The following is a 20,960-nucleotide window of genomic DNA, read 5'->3' as shown; positions in this document are numbered from 1 at the left end:
TTCATTTATGTCATCAAACGATAAAGAAGAAAGTTCCTTTTCTTGCAAAAGCTCTTGAAGAAGCGTATACAAGCGTATATCAAATCTGTTTGCAAATAGGAATAATAATAATAAAATGAAACTTCCGTTTAAAAAGGGGACGGTAATGTTTGAGTGAGAAAGGCGTATCCTGCCAACACCCACCCTGAAGACATAGCAGCAAAAACACTTTGTGACCGATCTTTAAAAAATATTTTTTCCCGTCTTCCAGATAACTTTGAAATAAATGTTTAAAAAAAATAAAAATTATGAGGTATATTATGGTAACGGTAAGGGGCATGGTATGGTAAGGGGCAAACGATAAAGGACTTGTCGGTGTTGCACCGCAAAAAAAGGTGAAATATTCTTCAACCAATCGTTTTGGGCATCGCACACGTACTTTTATTTACATCAGGACCCAAGTTAGAACGAACAGAGATTACATAATCATAATCTTCTATTTATCATGTTTTAAGAAAATATAAATTAATTATAAATTATGACACTTAATTTATAATTATACAGTAAAACCCCTCTTAACGGTCACCCCTCAGACGTGGACACCCCTGATTCGCGACCAAATGAAAATATTCTGGCAGAAAGCCAATTTAAATAAGGTGTTTCGAACCCCTGCTTTACGGTCACCCTCGGATACGGTCACGAACACCATTTTCATCATTTGTTCCATTGGACTAAAATCCCTATACGGACTTCAATTGAAATTTTGCTTCAAATTATGCTCACTAGATGGCAGCGTAACTTCTAATATTTGAACCCCTTTTTGGCTATTTTTCAATGAAATTTTAGTTAATGTTTGACAATTCTGACGGCAGTTTTAAGTTGCTCGTATATTTTGCTTCATTTCACGCTGTTTGGAAATGACCAGCTCTATTAATCGCTTCTTATTTCTATCACCAACAGAAAAGATTCCGAAAATTTATGCAATCGAAAACAGAAGAAAAACGTAAAATTGGAATTTTTGTTCTTGCAAATGAATTCAATGTCGGAATCGAGCTAGAAAAAAATAAATTACCGAAGATAAAATAACTTACCATAGACGCATAACTTACCATTGTGTACGATTAATTGTATCATTTTTGTGTGCATCATGAAATTGTATTTAAGAAATTGTAGGGGTGAATCTGAAATGATGAAGTGTGTGAAGAATCAACACCCTTCTAAAGAAAGTGTCAACAACCTTCTAGACCAGCAGTTCTCACCCTTTTTTGACTCGCGGAGCCCCATATGCCCATTATTTAATTATTCATCAAAGTTACTGATTTACTTTTGCTATTTAAAAATATTCACACTTATAATTTTTTTTAATTCTACTGTTTTTATCATTTTTATCTATTTTCCACAAGCGGCCGCGGAGCCCTTGGAGAGTCACAAGGAGCCCCAAGGGCTCCGCGGAGCACCGGTTGAGAACCGCTGTTCTACACACTTCTAGAAGGTGTTGGAAGAATGGAGTAAAAAATTGCCAAAAATTATCGCAGAATGTTCAGCTAATGATATATGTATACCTGGGGTGGCCAACAGCTGGCCCGCTGGTCACAGGTGGTTAATGTTTGAATTAGTTGGAATAGGTACCCAGCAAAACCCACCAAACATCGACTGATCAGTTTTTCCAACATTTACCTTTCTATAATATTTCTCTTATAATTTTAATTGTGTATGTGTGCAATAATTACGTACTTTCATGATGCCTTTAAATGTATCTTATATTGCCAGAATTTCGTTTATTTGCAAACAAAGAACCATTTCAGTTAATACCGTATTTTACGTTTTAACAGGAACCCCCTCTGATGCGGTCACCGGACGATTTTTTTTGTCCCCCGAGTGTCTGCAAAAGAGGGGTTTTACTGTAATATACTATTTTGCACAATCATAGGTTATTATTGTAAGCTCATTATAAAAGTAGAAAATGTAAGCTAAACAAAATTTAGATGCACATTTCGTACGGAGATAGGTTCTTCGCCATCGCGATAGACATGTAGACTGGCCGCGTAACAGTTTACTCTTTTTTTGTCTATCGCATTTTCTTTCTTTACTACGTGCCAACGCGTTTTTGCACAAGGAACCACTTCAGTCATAAATGCAAATTCCATTTCGAAGTTAAAACGGTAGCAAATTGCTTTGATATTGACGATAATGGGGCTGTGGACATGTTCCATCCAAATCCTTGACTGGGATCTTTGGCATGCCCCCAAGCCAGAACTTTTCCGGGTCTATAAATAGTGAATTTATCATATGAAAAAGGAAAAAAAAAGATAATTGTTCCAGGGTTTGAGCTCTATCAGCCTTATCCTTGTGGGGCTCTATCAACCCCTTCCACCTATAGAACCTATGTTCTATAGGTGGTGTTGACTTCGGCAAGTGCAAAGGGTGCGGCCACACTGGACCGTAAAAAAAATTTTAGAGGGAGGGGGGTGGAAACGGGATGAAAATACTTCTCTTACATTTTGACATAACGTTCTTTGACGTTTGATTTAACTTTAACAAAGCAAATACGTAGCTCAAAATTGTCTTCAAGACCCACGGCCCCCACAAGGGTGAGACCGACAGAGCCAGGGATGATTTTCTTATCACTTTTTTGTTTTCTTCTTACTATAAATTCACTATGGTGGGGCAAAGCTGTTTTTGCACCAGGCCGATCATAGCTATAGACGTCGAGGTTTTTCTACAAGAGAAAGTTGATTTTCTATTTTCAGCATCAATATCATAATATAATTATTATAATTTGGGAAAATAATTGTCATCCTTGATTTCAGTAAAATATCAAAATTTTTGTAGGCTTCTTTGGAAATACGCGAAAAAAAAGAAAATTTTTTTATAGAAAATAAGGCGTAATGGCCGAACTTAAAAGTACAAAATATCCTCCGGTAATACGGGTGATATGGTCAGAGGTGTAACTGAACTAAAATGCACTCTGTCTCCAGTGGCCAGTATCTTAGAGGAGAAATAAGGTAGGAATCTTCCCCCCCCCCTCCCCAGTACCGTCTCAACGCATGGGTCCACCCGGGCACGGCCAGGGGGGCCTCATAAAAATGAAAAGTTATTGAATTTTTTTAGAATTTGCCAGGTAGGGCCTCAGAAAAATCAATTGTCCGAGGGGCCCATGGTGCTCTTAAGATGGCCCTGCCCCTCCCCATAATTTTTTACAGGAAAAGAGTAAGCTGATTCCCCGGTCCAGCGCATCATGATGTGGCATGATGCATGAGGTCAAGCCAACTCATGATTACCAGTATTTCTGAACACCTAGCGGCCAATCCGAAAACTACACAAATTAGGAATGAAATACGAAGTTCTAGAAACGACCACAACCAAGACCGCAACGCCAAGCAGACGAGAACAATAGTTGCATTGTTAATGACGTCACGAAAACCAGGGTTAGCCAGCCAACGGTTAGCTCTTTTCATTTTTTGTGTGTGTGTGTGTGTGTGCCGACTCCTCCTCCTTTCCTTCTCATTGGCACTACCATCCATCGTCGTCATCGTTAGCGTGTGTGTGTACGCGTTGGTCGTCGATTTTTTCCTTTTTTTTTGACTTCGCCTCCTTTTTCGACTATTTATTATTACTATTATTTTTGAAACTTTATTTAGTTCATTGAAGAAAATCTCATCTTCTTTAATTAAGTAGGAATCTCTCTGTCGTCTGGAATAATGATGGCCGTTCTCTTCTTGCCAACTATGCTTTCGATGATCTTCGTTTCAGGTGGGTGTTTCTTTTTTTAATTTTGTGCCCGATACTTACGTACAGTACTAGAAACACGTAGATATAGTTTTTATTTGCTACGTTTCTAGCATTGATTGATTTTACACTAGAAATCGGTCGTGCATTTGATTCTCCTCATTATTTAATGAGTACTTTTTATGAAAAACAAAATTAGTTTAGACCGTTATAATTGTGATCGAAAAATGATTTCTTATGTGAAACCGTTGGAAATTATAATCCTGTTTCCGTTTAAAACATTTCGCACTCACGTTGGTTTAGTTACATGAAGTTTCGTTTAAGAGTTATGTCTTCCCTCACATTTGTTCATTATATTCATTTTTTTTTTTTTGAAAGGGAGTTTTCTTTTATTATGGGTTTGAAACTGGAAAATAAAGAGGAAATTAACTCCCACTCACAAGTTTCTAATGAGTTTGTTTGAAAAGAGCTTTCTCTCCCTAAGATAATTTGAGGTTTCTAAATGGGAGACTGAGTGAGGACATGTCCTCAATTTTTTGTGTGTAATTTTCTGTGTCCTACATTTTAGGCATTTCTTTCTTTCTTTCAAGCTTTTTTTTTTTTTTTTTGTCCTAATGCAATGGAAATGGTTACTTTATGTGAAACTTGTAACTTATAAAAAACGTGTTTCTGTTAGAAACGTTTTGCTTTCATGTTTGTTTAGTTTCATGAACAGTTTCATTTACCCAGGGACAGGCTTAAGTATCTGGTTGACCTGAAGGCAGTGTAGCGTAAACTACGAGGAGGCTCCCTATTTTGTGATTAAGTAGTTTTAAATTAGACTAGTTAGTTTAGACTAAATTAGTTTAGTTTTGAAATATGTTGTTCAAGGAAGAACTTAAGCATTCCTTATTGACCAGGGCACCAAACCCACTTGCACTCATGGCGAGGGGGGTCAAAATCCTAGTCTTGTTGGTTTTCTGTCTTGGAAAGAATTTTGAGCTGTTGCTTTATGGAAAAGCCAAAATGTGACTTAAGTATTCTTGTTCCGTTGTGAGGCCCTAAAATTTAGTTGCCTGGTTCAGCTGCACCTGCACGCTCTGCATTTATCATTCATGTCTTTTATCTCATATCTCATTAGTTCATTATTTTCATTTTTAAGGGAGTTTTTCTTTTATTATGGGTTTAAAACTCTCAAAAATAAACAGGAAATTCACTCTCACTCAAATTCGTACTTAGGGAAAAAGCTGAAATAATTTAGAGTTTTCGTGTATAAATAGAAGGCTATCGCCCTCATTTTTTATACCCTTATACATTTTAGCTTTATACATGCTAGCCCAGAAAATCATTTACATATTGAATAAACTTCTGCCAAGGGTAAATCTGACTGCCACTAAAGTGTTCTGAGAAAGTGGGTTCGCGTAAGCACATTCCTGAGGAATTTCATTGTCAAAGACCATGATGCACCACTCTACCACAGTATTTTAAGTGAAGAATTATGAGTTTTAATTGCATGATTTAGTGGAGTTTGTTCTCTAATTTTTTTCTATTGTTCAAGATGCTTGTAAATTAGGTTTATTTACATATGCTCTGTATAAAAGGCCTATATTTTTTGCTTTCATTTTCCCACCGAAGGAGTGACATCCGGACAGTTATACTTGCAGCCATCAAAGAGCCAGCATGGGTACTTCACAGAGGAAAGCTTCTTCGTCACTTGTTTGACCGCAGACAATACAGTTGACCAACTGAAGTGGATGTCCGAGGATGGAACTGACATCGTTGCAAACACTGGCAGGTGAGTGGGTTATGACGCTCTGTTAATTTTTACATGAATTAATGTGGAAAATTACAGAACTTGGTTTGTTTTGTGTAAAACTTTGATAGCGCTACTGATTAGTTGAAGTTTTTCTATGACTTATTTTGATTCTTTGGATGTTTTGATTACTATAACACAGCTGCCAAGTTACTCCCCTGTGGGTTTTCTGGGAGGCTCTTTTTTAACTTCATGTCCTGGACTTCTGAAAAGTTCTTATCTCTCAAATTTTGATCGTGATTGCAGGGCAGTCGTTTCAACTATTTCCGGTGGGGGACACAGAACATGTACTCTATGTATAATATATATTTTAGTGTATTTTCAATACAAGATATACAGAAGACTGGATGTTGTGAAGATATTATTATTTGAGATGTTAATTTTTTTTTAAGGAAGGAAAAACTCTTCTCTGCCTCTACCGGGAGTCGAACCCGGGTCCCTCGATTGCCGGACGAGTGCTCTGACCACTAAGCTACAGAGGAGATAGAGATTTTCCTTCGCTAGAGCGTATATATGTGGGAATATTTCTTCCTTAAAAAAAAATTAACATCTCAAATAATAAATATCCTCTCAACATCCAGTCTTCTGTATATCTTGTATTAACAAGTGAAGAGCGACATTCGTGTCGTATTTTCAATAGTCAGACTGGCTTTTGATTTGAACTGCGCCCCCCCCCCCCCCAAATGATGGGCGTGCATGGTTGATAAAAAAAATCCATACTTTCAAGAGGGAAGTTATTCACAGAGAATTTACTTTGAAAAAGAATCTGTGACGTTAGTACACCCAAGAAAATATTTTTTTGGCGAGGAAAAGACAAAATTCTCCAATAAGCCAGCCCTAAAGGATAAGTCTATCCCTATTTTTTTTTGTTTACATGATATTGATCCACTATTGAGCAAATGGCTAGGGCGATGTTATTTCTCAGAGTTTATGTTATGCGGGGGGGGGGGGGGGAGGAATTACTACTATTTAATTTTTGTCTATGAAAAAAATCACTTTTATATTTGTCTGTGTGTGATTTTGTAAGGAATTTTGATTTGCACAAAAAGCTTTCTAATTCGGATTCTTCAAGCTTGGCAGCTCTGCAATATTTTAGTATTCCGAAATAGTAGTAAAACAGTAAACAAGGGAGATGTGATGTGTAGTTGCTAAATTGTTATGGAAATCGATACTCATATTTGAAGTGCTAAACTTGACTTGTTATTGCAGAGTATCGTTGTAATTTCTATAGTGTATAGTATAGATGCTGCTTATTAGAATCATGGGCAGTGTTATCATTCTGGTGTTGTTTTCGCTAGGGCTAGGATTTCTATGAATTTGATTATTGTTTTTAGCATATTTCAATATTTATTTTTTTTTATGATGAGAGCATGCATATTTTAAAAATTTTAAGGTATTATATATATTTCTACATTTTCAGGAGAAATAATTTTTTTTCCTTGTTATCCCATCTTCTACCAGAAGATACAAGGTTGAGATAAAAAACAAAGGAGGATCTAAAGTGTTCAGAACATCTTTACATTCGTCCTAGTGACAATACAAATTCCTTCCCCTTTCTTTCTTCAAGCTAGAGGCAGAATTTTACGAAATAAACCTGTTGCGCACTAAAGTCTTATCCTCAAGGTTTCCTGATGATCCCTTAAGTTCTTCTTCTACTGTTCTCTCTCCCTCCCCCCCCCCCAAAATAATATGGCAGCAAGTCAGAGATTACACTATAAAAGTTTACAAAAAAGTTATTTTATGAAACTTCAAAAATGCAGCCAATAAGCACATCGGTTACATTCAAGCAAATGCAACTAATAGGCTTATTCGAAGTACGAAAGCCTGGATAACCAAGCGGAAATCGAGATGTTGTTCGGAAAGAAAATTAACGTTCCTCTGTGGGGAATCGAACCACCAATTTCTCACTGTCCGGGCGAGTGTTCTAACCATTGAACTACAGAGGACAGACATTTTCGATCCTTAGAGCATATGTATGAATGCTGAATGGGACGGCACATTTTTAGGTAATTTTTCTTGTTTTAGAAAGGGCATATTTTTAATTTTCGTAGGGCGTAAATGTATTTTTTATAGAGTATATGCTCGCAGTTTCAAGTCATAAAAATCCTAGCCATATCACTTCTCACAATCATGATCACAAATCATGAGAATTATCACTTCTGCAAAGTATGAGAATAGATTAATACCATAATATAGAGAAAAAAATTTGATTATGGTTATCAGGACTATGGTTTAGGTTGTAAATTTTTTTTTTTGCATGTTTTGAACCTAAAGGTTGAAACCAGACTCATTAACCCTCCTATAAAATTGTTATCAGTCTGTGAGACTATATACAAGGTCACAAGGCTTCCTTATTGACTAAAGGTTTCGTACAGGCCGCAATAGCCGCTATGGTTGGTTCCTGTACTTGTAGCGCTTGTTTTGCAGTTTCTTTCCTATAGTGGAGGCATGTGTAAGATTTAAAAAAAAAAAAAAATGTTTCTTCCCAGTTCATGTTTAGTGTCTTTTATCTGACTGCATTCATAGTTCCTCGGCAGGAAGACTTCCACAAGGGATCTATTGAACTTACCTACCATGCTCTATAAAAAGCATTGTAATTCACGATGTACATTAGAATGTTCCATTTCGACTTCGCACAGTTTCTGAAAAAAAACTTTTTTTCTCTCTTTTTTTTTTTTTTTTTTTTTTAAAGCGCATGACAACATTTTTGAGACTGGTTATGTAAGAAAATAGAACTAAGTTGTTCCATTTCCATTCGTCCTGTTGACCAAACGGAACATATGGTCATCATACAATCTGGATTTTTTTTTTTGGATGTAGTTTTTGATTGATTATTATTATCAGAAACGCTGAGTCCCGATGTGATCACCTTAAGCGGCATACAAGCATACAATGTACCTATTGTTATTTCATGTAAGAAAAAACATTGTTATACTAATTACATTTGTCAAAAAATCTTGATGTGTACTATTATCCAGCCGCTGTGGTGGTCGAGTGGTTATAGTGACGGACTCGCGATGCGAGGATCCTGGTTCGAACCCCACAGTGGTGGTCGGCTGAAGTTGGTTTTCTGTGGTTCCCAACTTCAAGGCGCAAAGGTGAGCCGATCTCCCCGTTAAAAAGTCTCGCCACAGAGAGCAACAGTCCTACAACGATAAATCGTTCAATCATAACACTTCACTCATAGTTAGAAAAACTGGTGGCAGATGGCAGCACTACACATAGCAAGCATTACAGAGAAACAAAAAAAACTTCACGTCAGGTTTCACTACATGTACACGCACATTCCCACATGTACCAATTCGTTGGGGGTTCCGCGGGGGGGGGGGGGTTGTGTGGACAGGGTGCACGTGTGGTGTAGCAGTAGTAGGTAGGGCCTCCAAAAAAATGGCTCGGGGATCCATGATGTTCTTAAGTCAGCCACCTCGTTGGGCAATTTGCCTGTTGTGGCGTTGTATTTGTATTTGTATTATTGTTTTAAAAAAAAAAGCAAATTTTTGTTGTCATGAAGTATTTAAAAAAATTCTATTCTTTCTTACAGGATTCATTTTCAGCCTGCAGCGAATGGTCAGCAAGGTTTGCAGCTTGTCGTTGAGAGCGTACAGAAAGAAGACGCTGGCAAATATGTTTGCAGTGATGTCCAGAATAGCATATCGTTTGATTTGGTGGTGTATAGTATGTTCAGATTAATTTTTTTTATGTTTGTGAAAAATTATGTACAGTAAAACCTTGATATAACAATAATCTGCAGACCAAAAAAAAAAAAAACTAACACACTCCCAAGCAAGCCCGAAAACATTGTAGAGTGATTTATCATTTTAGCAAGGTTTTTCACTATATGGGTTATGACCAGTGTCTTAAGTTTTGTCACGCAAAGTGGGTGGCCTTAAGGAACATGGTGCAAAGTAATCTCTCCCACACACACTTGAGGGACTCCTTTCCATGTTTCACATGCTAACATAAGTTTTGAAAATTCTTTGTTCTTTTCAGCCTCTAATTTAGTAATCACATGGAAATTTTAGTACCAATACTAAATTTTCAGTTACCATAGTGACCTGGCAGTCAGTATGATACACACAGCTTTTGTTGGTGACTATGTTGTTTCTTATATGTATAGGCCTTCTGCTCCTTTGATTCTTGGGTGACACTTTGACCACAGCATCATATGGTTCCAGATAATGTCTCACAAGTCCTTGAAACAAACAGAGGATAAACAATTCTCAGGATGTCACAAATTTTTTCACAGAAAACAGCTATTTACAGTCATTCACAAGCAGTGATCGTGATAAAACATGCTAACAGAGAGCGAACTACAAATAAAGTTCTCGCATTGAGGATAAAGTCCAACAACAGACTACTTTCTTGTGATCACATAACTTTTTATAGGAAGCTTTGAAAAAACTCCCATTTCACAGTTTCCGAATCATCTGCACTACCCGATGGGCAGAAAATCAATGTTCCAGAAAAATCTGGATGTTTTGTGCTATACCTTCACGTTTCTCATTTGTCAACAGGACACCAAGTTTGTAAATTGTGAGGGGTTCACAACTGAATGTGCTGCTATCAATAATTTTCATAACAATATTTTTACCCCGAAAGTAGAATGGTTTGTATTAACAAGCCAAAAGAGTTCTTTTACTTTCTTTGAAATTTTTGGAGAGATTGTTTCACGACATGCGTTCAACTTTTTGGTATGTGATGCTTTTGGGGACAATTGCATTTTGGACAAAATTTTTTCTGCCGCACTGTAGGAACAGTTTGAGGGTGGGGCATGTTTCAACATGATTAAACACAGCCCATGCTATTTTTTGTGTTATGCACCTGATATCTTGAGATGGATGTTTAAGAATTGGAATGGTCTATCCAGAGCCCTAGTTGAAATTTCTTTAGCACCTTTGGAACGAGCTGAAACTATGGCTGCGAGCCAAGCTGAAATAAGTCTGAGTGAGACTGGCTCACTATTATGATCAAATTTTTCCAAAAACTGGTGGATACCCTTTCTAAGAAAGTGGTAGCTGTGATAAAAGTTTTTTTTAATGATCTGGTACAGATCAGGATATGTATTTTCCGGTGTTTCATCTTCCTTATCTCCACTAATATCAATTTTCTGCATAAAAAATGTAAAATAATGTGTGGTTGCTGTAGAAATGATAGGGAGGAAATAGCTGGAGCAAAAACAGTTCTTGATGATCGAGGAGTTCCATTTTTTCAATTTTGAGAAGTTTGCTCTGTTTCAGTAGAGGATGATGAAGTCCATAGATGAGTCTTGTGTTGACAAACTGCAGGAATTGCTCGTTGACTTACATGATCATTGAAGACGACAGATTTCTTCTGAGGGAAGTGTCTCATAGGAATAGGAGAGAGTCGAATAGGAGTTGGAGAAGACTGTCTGTTGAGTTCACACCATCGAAACTGTTCAAAATGTTTCTTACTGATGTATTCGTCATAGAGTTTAACCAGGTAATGAACACAACCCGATCATTAAACAACAGTTCCATACTTCCATAGGCTTGAATGAGTTTAATTCCTTGACTGTACTCTATCTCCTTCTTTGAAAAATTTGTTGAAGACTGGCTGTGTTGCTTTGTTCTTGTATGCCTCTGGAGTTGTAGGTTTGAAATCTGAGATTCTCTCTCAACAATAATTCTGCCGTAGCTCTGTACCAAAAGAGCAGTTTACGTAATTTCTTGTGGAGTGTCCCTCGTTCAAATTCTATACATTTCAGTTTTGCCTTTAGGGTTTGGGGTTTAACAGTAACGTTCTGCTTGTCCATATGTTGAGGGATGATGACCAGAAGCTATCAATTGTTGTTGAATCCCATTTCGTTTGCAGACGTCCAAGAATTCTTGTGATTTGAAAATTGAAGCATTGTCACTAATGAGAATTTATGGCAGTCCATGTGAACTGAATATTTCTCGCAGGAAATTAATTGTAGTAGCAGAATCTTTAGCTTTCTTCATGTAATAGATTTCTGGCCATTTAGACTTTGCATCAATGACAAGTAAGAAATGTCCCATGAAGGGTCCTACATAGTCCATGTGAAGACGTTACCAATTTCTTGTTGGACTGTGCACTGGAACTTTCTGAGGGTTTTTCTTGATGTCACAACAGTTCTTGCAACTTTTCACTAAACTTTCTGTGTCTGAATCATTCTTCCAATAGCAGTATTTTCGAGCGAGTGCTTTCATCTTCACAATTCTGCAATGAATTGAGTGTAGTTCTTGAAATGTGGTTGGTTGAGGTGCCTTAGGTATTATTACATGCTGTCCACAAAGTAGAATTCCTTCCTGTAATGTTATTTCTGGGTCATATAAAGTTCCTTGCATCACATTTTTCTTTAGTTCACAAAGATCATCCAGTTCTGTTTCTTCTTTTTTTTTTCCGGATTTCTTCAGAAGTAATTGTATTTGTGGATATGGGTCTGATCATTGATTCTTACAGGATATATATTCATAATCAACAGTGTTGACTTGTACACCTGTCAGTGGTAAGGGACTTCTCGACAAAGTCTACTAGTCGCAGACTTGCCAACTCTCTGGATTTAGGCTGGAGACTCTGGATTTTCGTAGAAAATTAAATTTTACCGCGTAGTCGTGATGTCAATGACTGCCTTCGTCGTTAGGGAAAACGCCCATGGTCATTCCCATCAAGTAGCCGTAAAAAAAGTCTTGGTGAATGCATTTAAGCAACTGGCAAAGACGTGACTTTGTTGTTTACTTAGCGTATAATGGCAATCATTTATAAGGGGCATGACCTTGGTTGCCGATATTCCTGTTATAATCGTTATTGTATTCCATTAACAGCCGTGCTGTAAACATAAGTTTTTTCATCAGCAGCTTTGTATTTTGAAGTTTTTAATTGTTTCCTCCGATTAAATATGTCTTCAGAAAGAAAATATAAAACTTTAAGCTATATAAAGCTAAATATAAAGCTTTTAAGAGTTCATACACCCACAATTATCAATCACTGATAGCATCCATGAAAGGAAACTTATGTTTTATGAACAGTATATAGATATGATTTCTCTATTCTGCATGGAAAGACTGACATGGAATTATATTCTGCTCGGGGGGGGGGGGCAATGCAGAACCTGTTTTGGGGGGGAAGAAATTGAACTTTTTCTTATAATTGATTTAAAAAATTCAAAATTTTTTTTGATTGAGTCTATGGGGGGGGGGGGGGTACCCCCTTCGGGAAAATCTCCAGATTTCTGGATTCCAAAAGTTGGCACGTCTGTAATTGTCTCGACAGAAATATATTATCAGAAAGAAAATTTTTGCGTGTTCAGATGATTTTCTATGCTTGTTGTTATAGTCAAAGTTGGAAAGTAAATGTGTATACCGTAACCTTCTTGTATATGACAATGCTGGAAGTTTTTCTCTGAATGCAAAAGAGTCATCATTGGTTTATCCACTGCTAATGTGAATTTTCGACCGAAGATGTAATCATAGAACTTCTGCATGCCCAATATACCGCTGTAGCTTCTCGATCGTGCTAACTGTAATTTTTCTCGGTAGCTGTTAGTGATCTTGAGGAGGATGCAATTGGACGTTCACTTCCATCAGACATAATAATGGGATAATATTCCGGATAGACCATATTAACTAGCATCAGTAGCCGAAGCCAATGAAAGTCCTGGAGTAAACGGTATGAGGACTTGGTCACTAGAAATTTCAAACTTGATATTTATCCATACTACTTCACAATCAGCTGTCCAGTTGAATGGTATACCTTTCCTGAGAAGGTTGTTTAACGGATGAGGTAGTCTCGATGCACTCTTCATGAATTCCAAGTAATACATAACTAAGCCCAGAGATTGTCTCAGTTTGTCAACATTTTTTGGTCGGGTGTTTCTTGTATAGTTTGAATCTTAGCTGGAGATTTGTTCAGTCCTTTAGAAGTTATGACATGTCCAAAATATTCTAATTTTTTTTCAAAAAATTTACATTTGTTAATATTTACATGCAAATTATATCTTCGTAATTTATCTAGTATATTCAGCAAATGTGTTGTGCATTCCTCATAAGTCCTCCTTGTATAATTAAGTCATCAAAATATGTAGTTATTCCATCTAAATCTTAAACAAACTGATCCATGAAGAAATGAAATTCGTTTGGTGCTGTTTTAATTCCAAAAAACAATCATTTTGCCAAATAGGCACTTTGATGTGTAGACATCGTTTGAACTTTTGCACTGTCTTCATTGACTGCTAAATGCAAACATGCTTTGTGGATGTCCAAGGTGCAGAAATATGATACACCACGTAGTTTGTTAAATATGCCTGATCTTGGGAATTCGGTGTCTGCCATCATGAAGTTGATTGTTTACTGTCACTTTGGAATCAGCACAGAACCATCCGATTTGTTTTTGTATCAAACAAAGCATCCCTGCTTTTGTTTTTGGATATCCTTTTTATTAAGCTACTGTTCTCCCTGTCCTTACTTTCATCACATAAATACTTGTTGTTCTACTGTGTGTATTCAAATATTTCTCTCTTTCTCTCTCTCTTTATTTTCCTTTAAATGTTGTAAGGGAGGTGTTTACTCATTAGACATGACTATTCTGGGTTAAAATATGTCGGGCTTGTTTGTCAAAGGGGGGAAAGTGTCCCATGACTTTTCCCACCATGACATCATTATGAAAAAAGCAAATTGTTGCCATTGTGTCAGATCAAAAAATATATATATTCTTTTTTGGGGGTGGGTAAAAGACAAATTTTGTGGCACACTGCCCGCATCAATTCAGCCTTTTCACATCCTATCCAATTGGTAAGATGAATTGAAGACCGGAAATGGGAAACTGAAGTGCCAGAATTGTTTGGTTTAAACCATAGTTTCCCAAACTTTTTGTTCCATCGCCCCCTTCTTCGGAGAAATTTTTCTCTCATCGCCCCCTCCAACTCAAACGAACCCATAGGATCCTATGGGTGGCTTCTCTCGCCCCCTTGGACCTTTCCATCGCCCACTAGGGGGCGATCTTGCCCACTTTGGGAAACACTGATTTAAACTGTGGTTTTAATCAAGTGTGTGTGTGTGTTTCCCCCCCCCCCCCCCAAAATCACATAAAATTGGCTTGAATATAATTTTTCCCTTAAAAAATACCATATTGGTTCATTATTGGCCAAAATTTTTCATTCTTATCGCATTTTCTATTCTTGGGGGTACATTTTGATGATATATCTTTGAATGGTATAAGATGGTTCAAACGGTTTTTTCAAAAAATCATATAAAAGTGGCCTGAATATATGTATATTTTTCATGTAAAGTATCTTAATTACTTGGAGTTACAAACAGCACCAAAATTTCTCAAATCGTTAGCAAATTCATGAATGATAATTACATCACACATGTAAATGTAGGGGTGTAATGTAATGTCTCACAGGCTTTTGTGTGTTTTCTTGTCCCCCCACCCCCCACAAAGAAGTTATCCTATAAAGACATCAGTTGCCCCCTAAAGGACAAAGACAAAGTAGTTACATTTTACCTCGCAGACATTTTCATTCTTTTTCCATAACAAGCAGCACATCTTGTATGGTAAGGCTTGATATTCAATAATTTTTTGGGTTTTTTACTCTCACCATTATCCCAAATATCCCCTCACCATTATTAATCAAGGTTCTATTGAATAGTAGCAAGGGAATTATGTAAAATAATCAGCTATATACAGAGTGATTGTAGTTGAAGTTCTGATTCCGAAACACTATACAATAAGAACCACTGGTCAGAATGACGAGAATTCGCATGGATACTTCTGAAGCAATGAAATTTTCTTTTTGGGGGAAAGAAAAAAACATAAAATTATACAAGTAAATGTCTTACTTAGCCAACGATATAATCTATTTTCTGCAACCATATCATTTTGACCCTATTTCCCCCCCCCCCCCTTTATGTATGGCGAATGGGAAAGGCATCAGAATGTGTAGCCACCCAAAGTTCTGTTGCTTCAGAAATATTCATGCAAATTTTCAAGTCATTCTGACTAGTGGTTTTTATTTTACAGTATTTTGAAATCAGAACTTTAGTTATAATCCCTGTATATCGTAAGTCATAGCTAATTAATCTGCATTAATTATGCTTCATTAAACATATTGTATTTGACTAGTTTTTATCATAGTTTTTGCTAATAGCTTCCTTTTACTGGAGAAAATATCACTATTATATAGTTTAATATTAGCATTAAGAATTGTCACAAGTTTGAGTTAAGCTATAAAATAATTAAATTGCGAAAATTTGTTTTTGTTAAAATGTAAGAAATATTTATAGATTAATATGCAAATATATATATATATATATATATATATATATATATAGTGTTAATTACATTAATAAACATTTTATTTTAATTATTAGGTTTTTTTAGAAATTTTATTGTTTTTAATGTATAAATGCTATTTAAACCGAAAGAACTGGTTTAAACCAAAAAAAAAATTTTTTTTTTTTTTTACCAACCCTGGTGAGCACTAAATCTCAAATTTTACAGCCGCGTGAAAAACAAGTTTCAGGAGCCATAGACCAACGTGAGTGACATCTGCTAACGAGTTGAAAACTACTTATTGGACAATCACATCATTTCCCAAGTTGAAAACCTTGGTATTTTCTAGTCAATAGCTAGTAGATAAAATTTTTGGCCCAGTAGTTGGTAGATTAAAACTGCAGCTATCGCAGACAGTTTGTTTCAGATAGCATTTGTTTGCAGGCAATTTTAAATCATATAAAGATCAAGATTAGTGGAAACTCATTGATATTCGTCATGTGATTCAAGGCTCCCAAGATCATGAAACAGGAAATGCTAATGGTGATTTTCAAGGTCAAGATTTGAAATAAATTCTTCTCCCCTTTTCTCATTGTGGCCGTAAACAGGTTGTTGTTCATAAAACAAGTTTAATAGTGCAAGTGTTTTATAGCTCTTATTTATTGATTAGATTTAACTCCTTACTTTTTGGAGGTGTTTATTGTCTTCAAGTGAATGAATCAGTCTTGTATAATTTGCCTTTTAATTGTGTTTGGATCGTTTAATTGATAATCGGTATCTATGTGATTCCCATTTCAATATATAAATTCTAAGAAGGATTGTGTATTGAAATTTTAAATTCTAGACAATTAAAAGAGTAGGTGCCAATGCCTCCGATTTTTGTCTTATTAAAATCTTCTGGTCAGAAACGAGATTCTTGACATTTTTCGTAGCTTTATAGAAAAATCTCTAGAAATCCTCAAATTGCTCTTCATTTGAATGAAACATGCTTACAGTCCTTGCAATCCTGGGCTGACCACGTTTTCTTGAGTAAAATATGGGCAATTAGGATTTAAAGTACAGGAACTATTGCCTTATATGGTGGCAAAAGTAAGCAAAATTTGCCAGTTATTGATAAAATCGCCAGAAAATCACTAATAATGGGAAATGAAGTGCTACTGCAAATCATAGTGAATTCTATGAAAAAAGAAATGTTCAATATATGTATATGACAAGTATTTGAAATACAATATTCACATTTGTAGTCATAATTTCAGTTAGCAAAAACAACTGAGCCTTGATTTCAGCGAAGGGAAAAAAAATTCAAATAGTGTTGAATAAAAGTTAAAAAAAAATTGGGCATTTTTCATTTAAAAAGAAAAAATTGGGCTGCTGAAAAGTATGAGAACATTCTTCAAAAAAGGGTCATATGGTTACCTTATACAATCCCAAAAAAATCCTTCTGTGCGAAATATCTCATCACATTATAAACTACATATTTTTGAAGTAGGAGAGTCGGCATCTATGAAGTTACATTAGACGGCTAAAAAATGTTTATCTCTAGAAATTTGACATTTGGCTCCATATATATATATATATATTGTGTCCATTTTTTTTTTTTTCGAACCACAATGAATTGACCATTATACAAGATATGGTCAATGGTCATGAAGAGGGAATCATATATATATGATGTAGTAGATTGTGCCAAAGCAGAAATTGTATAATTGTTTTGGGGTGTATGTCAGGCATCTTGAACCCGTTGCTCGTGAACACCACTGTGCTCCCTGATTACCTAGTGTGCTCAATGCTCATGCCTAATTTTGTGCCCACGGGCACTTGATCAACACTGCACTTAGATAAGTCGTAGAAATTGCATTCACTGATTGATATCATCCTGATTTCATGCATTCGTATGTCGAACTTGCTGTAAGGGATGTTCTTCTTTTTATGATGGGTACAGGCAGTGCTTGGGACTTGAGAAGGTTGAAGACCTCTGGTGTAGGTGGACCATTTAGTTTATCAATTTTTCTGTTGCTTAGTTTGAGGGGTTCAAAAACTCATTTTGTCAATGTTTTGAGTAGCCATTAAAACCTTCTACCTGGATGTAACAAATTATTTTGTATTTACTACTTAATGGTTTTGGACTATTTATTGTACATTAAATTTTTTATTTACAGTATTGACTGTTTATTGTACAGTATTTACTTTAATCCTTGAAAATATCAGGGCACACATTTTGCATATAGGTTAAACTACAGTTTGCATAACAAAGCCGTTAGATACATAGGCCTATTCTAGGTTTAACATGAATTTTGACTGGTAAGTTTTATTTTATAATTTAGGGACTCACTAAGAAGGGATTTTTCAAAACATATTTTGAACTAGCTGTAATCTGCAGCTTCTCTAGCGTGAATTTGGTAAATTGCTGAAAATTGTTCTCGATTATTCCTCCCCCTCTCCCCCCCCCCCCCCCATATAACATTTGAACTCCTCGTGACCCCCTTGGGGAGTCATTTTATGATCCTGATACTAACAAATAGCATTCAATTGTGTTCTGCATTTTATTTTTAGGGCATGCAAAGGCATAAATAATGTTTACAAAGCTCTGCAAAGAGCTAGAGATGGAAATGCTTCATTTGTGTCGAAAAAGATGACGCTAGCATTGAGCAGTAAAATGTAAACAAATCCCTTTAAAATAGGATGGACAGTGCAGTTTGGGATTCTGACTGTGTTGATTTGATAATGCACATCTGACTCCACTCTGATCTAATTATAAGACGACTTGTCAACAATTACCAAATTAATTTATTTACAAAAATTCACACAAACGAAAAAACATCAACATGTTATTTACACTGACTCACAACAACTGTATATTTTTTTTCTTCTTCCGGTCGCTTGGCGCGCGTAATCGGTGTAGGGCAACGTCCTTTATGGGAGTTGCTTGCCCGGTTCGAAATATCCAGTAATTGTAGTAGCAAACGACAAGTGGAAAATTATCACAAATAAACTTTCGCATGAAAATATTATTTATTAGGTTCGAATGTATAAGTTACACAATTTTAACACTAGATTAATTCAACGTAAAACCCTCTATTTGACATTGACAAAAATATACGGTCTCGCCGGTTTATGGTCATCAATAGTCAATCTTATATGCCGGTCGGATGTCCGATGTTGATAGTCACTTCGGCGCAGCGTAGCCCCGTCAGTACCAGTGGAGGTCTCTCGGTTGAGAGCCGGATCGCCTCGATCAGCTCCAGGGGACCTCTTGGTTGAGGGCCGGATCTCCAAGATGTTATGTTACTGCACGTAGCCTTGACAAGGCCAGCCGCTACGTTATTTTCTGTCTATCATCAGCAATGAAGTATTTTTGACTATGAAGATAAAATAATGCTTTCGATTCCAGACTTGCCGGGAAACAAATTCAGACACTATAAACTATTTCATTTTCAATAACTATTGGATCATTTTCCCAGCCTAAGGCCAAATGATATGGTAGCAAGATGGAGAACCGTCCAACTAGAGGGCTTCAGTTGAATGAATACAACAAAGGGAGAAGAGTGCAAGTGAGAGATGTTACAAAGTACAGCCGGTATTTAAAGGAAAAACTTCCGACCTCACCTGTCTAACCAAGCCAATCGGCTTCAAGGTCACCTCATTTGCATGCGATCGCAGGCGGACATCATCACTATCGGCCTTAATCGTCGCCATACGATCACAGCTGCCGATGAATAGCAACAAAAATAAGCATACATGTTTTTATGTGACGGCGACTTCAGACTTTCACGCCAGGGGACCATCGCACGTTACAGTAGTCACTTTTAACGCCAAGCGTTGGCGAAACTCTGCCACACAACTCCCCCGCCAGTCTCACACTTCATTTGTGAGACGAAACCAAACTTTGCGACCGTATCGGGAGATGTAAGTTTTGTTCTTATCACTTATCAGGAACGTGATGAGTCATCCTGAACGGCTTCATCCAACAGCAAAAATACCGGCTTTAATCTGTCGATGTTGACCACCTTTTCTTCGTAATTTACTTCCACCACGAGGTTCTTGGTCAATCTACGCACAACACAGAATGGACCTTCGTACAGGCACTGGAGAGACTTCTTGAAGGGACCAGGGTGGGTGAAGACATGAGTGCAGGTGGTGAGCTTCTTCGAGGCATAAATCTTTGGAAGTCCATGCCGCACAAGATTCGTTGGTTTCAGAGAGCTGATGATCCTCTGCAATCGGACAATGTCGAGAGGGTTAGATAATGGCTGATCATCGTACAGCTGACCAGGAAGACTAAGTGAGGAACCATAAGGCAGCTGGGCTGTTGAGGCATCAAGGTAACTCCTGTATGCTGACCTTAACCTAATAGAGCCAATGGGAGAGCTTCATACCAGTCTGAGTCGAGGCCTTCCAGGACTTGTTTTAGCATATGACACATCAATGCTTGCTTGAGTGGCCTATGGAACCTTTCCACCATTGCATTGCACTGTGGAGTATATGCAGCTGTCCTTGCAATTTGGATGTCAAGCATTCGGGAAAGAGTCTGAAAAAGACCAGATTCAAACTGTCCATCCCTGTCGCATGTTACCCTCTGAGGTGTACCAAATCGTGCAATCCACCCATGTACCAATGTTCTGGCGACACTTTCAGCCGTTATATCAGATAGTGGCACTACCTCAGGCCATCTCGTGAATCTATCTACCATCGTTAGACAGTAACAGAAACCATGACACGGAGGAAGTGGTCCTATCAAGTCTATATGAACATGTGAAAAACGTTCATCGGGGTCACCACATTTGGGATTCTGACCGTGTTGATTTGATATCTCACATCTGACTCCACTCTAATCTGATTATAAGACGACTTGTCAACAATCACCAAATTAATTTATTTACAAAAATTCACATTAACGAAAAAACATCAACATGTTATTTACACTGACTCGCAACACCTGTATATTTCTCCTTCTTCCGGTTGCTTGGCACGCGTAATCTGCGTAGTCACTTTTAACGCCAAGCGTTGGCGAAACTCTGCCACACAGTAAACCCATCTGGTTCACCTTGACCTATTTACATTGGACTTAGTAGCTTACACATTTTGCACTGTTCTTTTGGAAGTGGTCTTGAAGGAGTGTCATTTTTAAATAACTTATATGTCTTCATAATTTGCTGTGTATCAAGGAAGATAGGTTGATAGACTGGACTTTGGCAGACTCCTTGAAAAA

General features: G+C 37.0%; 1 protein-coding gene across 1 annotated transcript in view; it reads left to right on the top strand.

Annotated features, from left to right (window-relative positions):
• The first annotated feature begins 3,485 nt into the window (after positions 1 to 3,485).
• Positions 3,486 to 20,960, top strand: part of LOC149083492 (limbic system-associated membrane protein-like) — a 35,298-nt gene continuing 17,823 nt past the window's right edge. The window contains exons 1-3 of the mRNA XM_089234013.1: positions 3,486 to 3,732; positions 5,323 to 5,482; positions 9,042 to 9,175. Coding sequence (XP_089090139.1) covers positions 3,681 to 3,732; positions 5,323 to 5,482; positions 9,042 to 9,175 — 346 coding nt within the window. The 5' untranslated portion in view covers positions 3,486 to 3,680. The remainder of the gene's footprint in view (positions 3,733 to 5,322; positions 5,483 to 9,041; positions 9,176 to 20,960) is intronic.

This window comes from Pholcus phalangioides, unplaced genomic scaffold (assembly GCF_987345545.1).
Source record: "Pholcus phalangioides strain wild (caught in Gottingen) unplaced genomic scaffold, Ppha-v1.0 ptg000008l_1, whole genome shotgun sequence".
Lineage (NCBI taxonomy): Eukaryota > Metazoa > Arthropoda > Arachnida > Araneae > Pholcidae > Pholcus > Pholcus phalangioides.
Note: the sequence above shows the minus strand (reverse complement) of the source record. Positions and strands in the feature narration are given on the sequence as shown.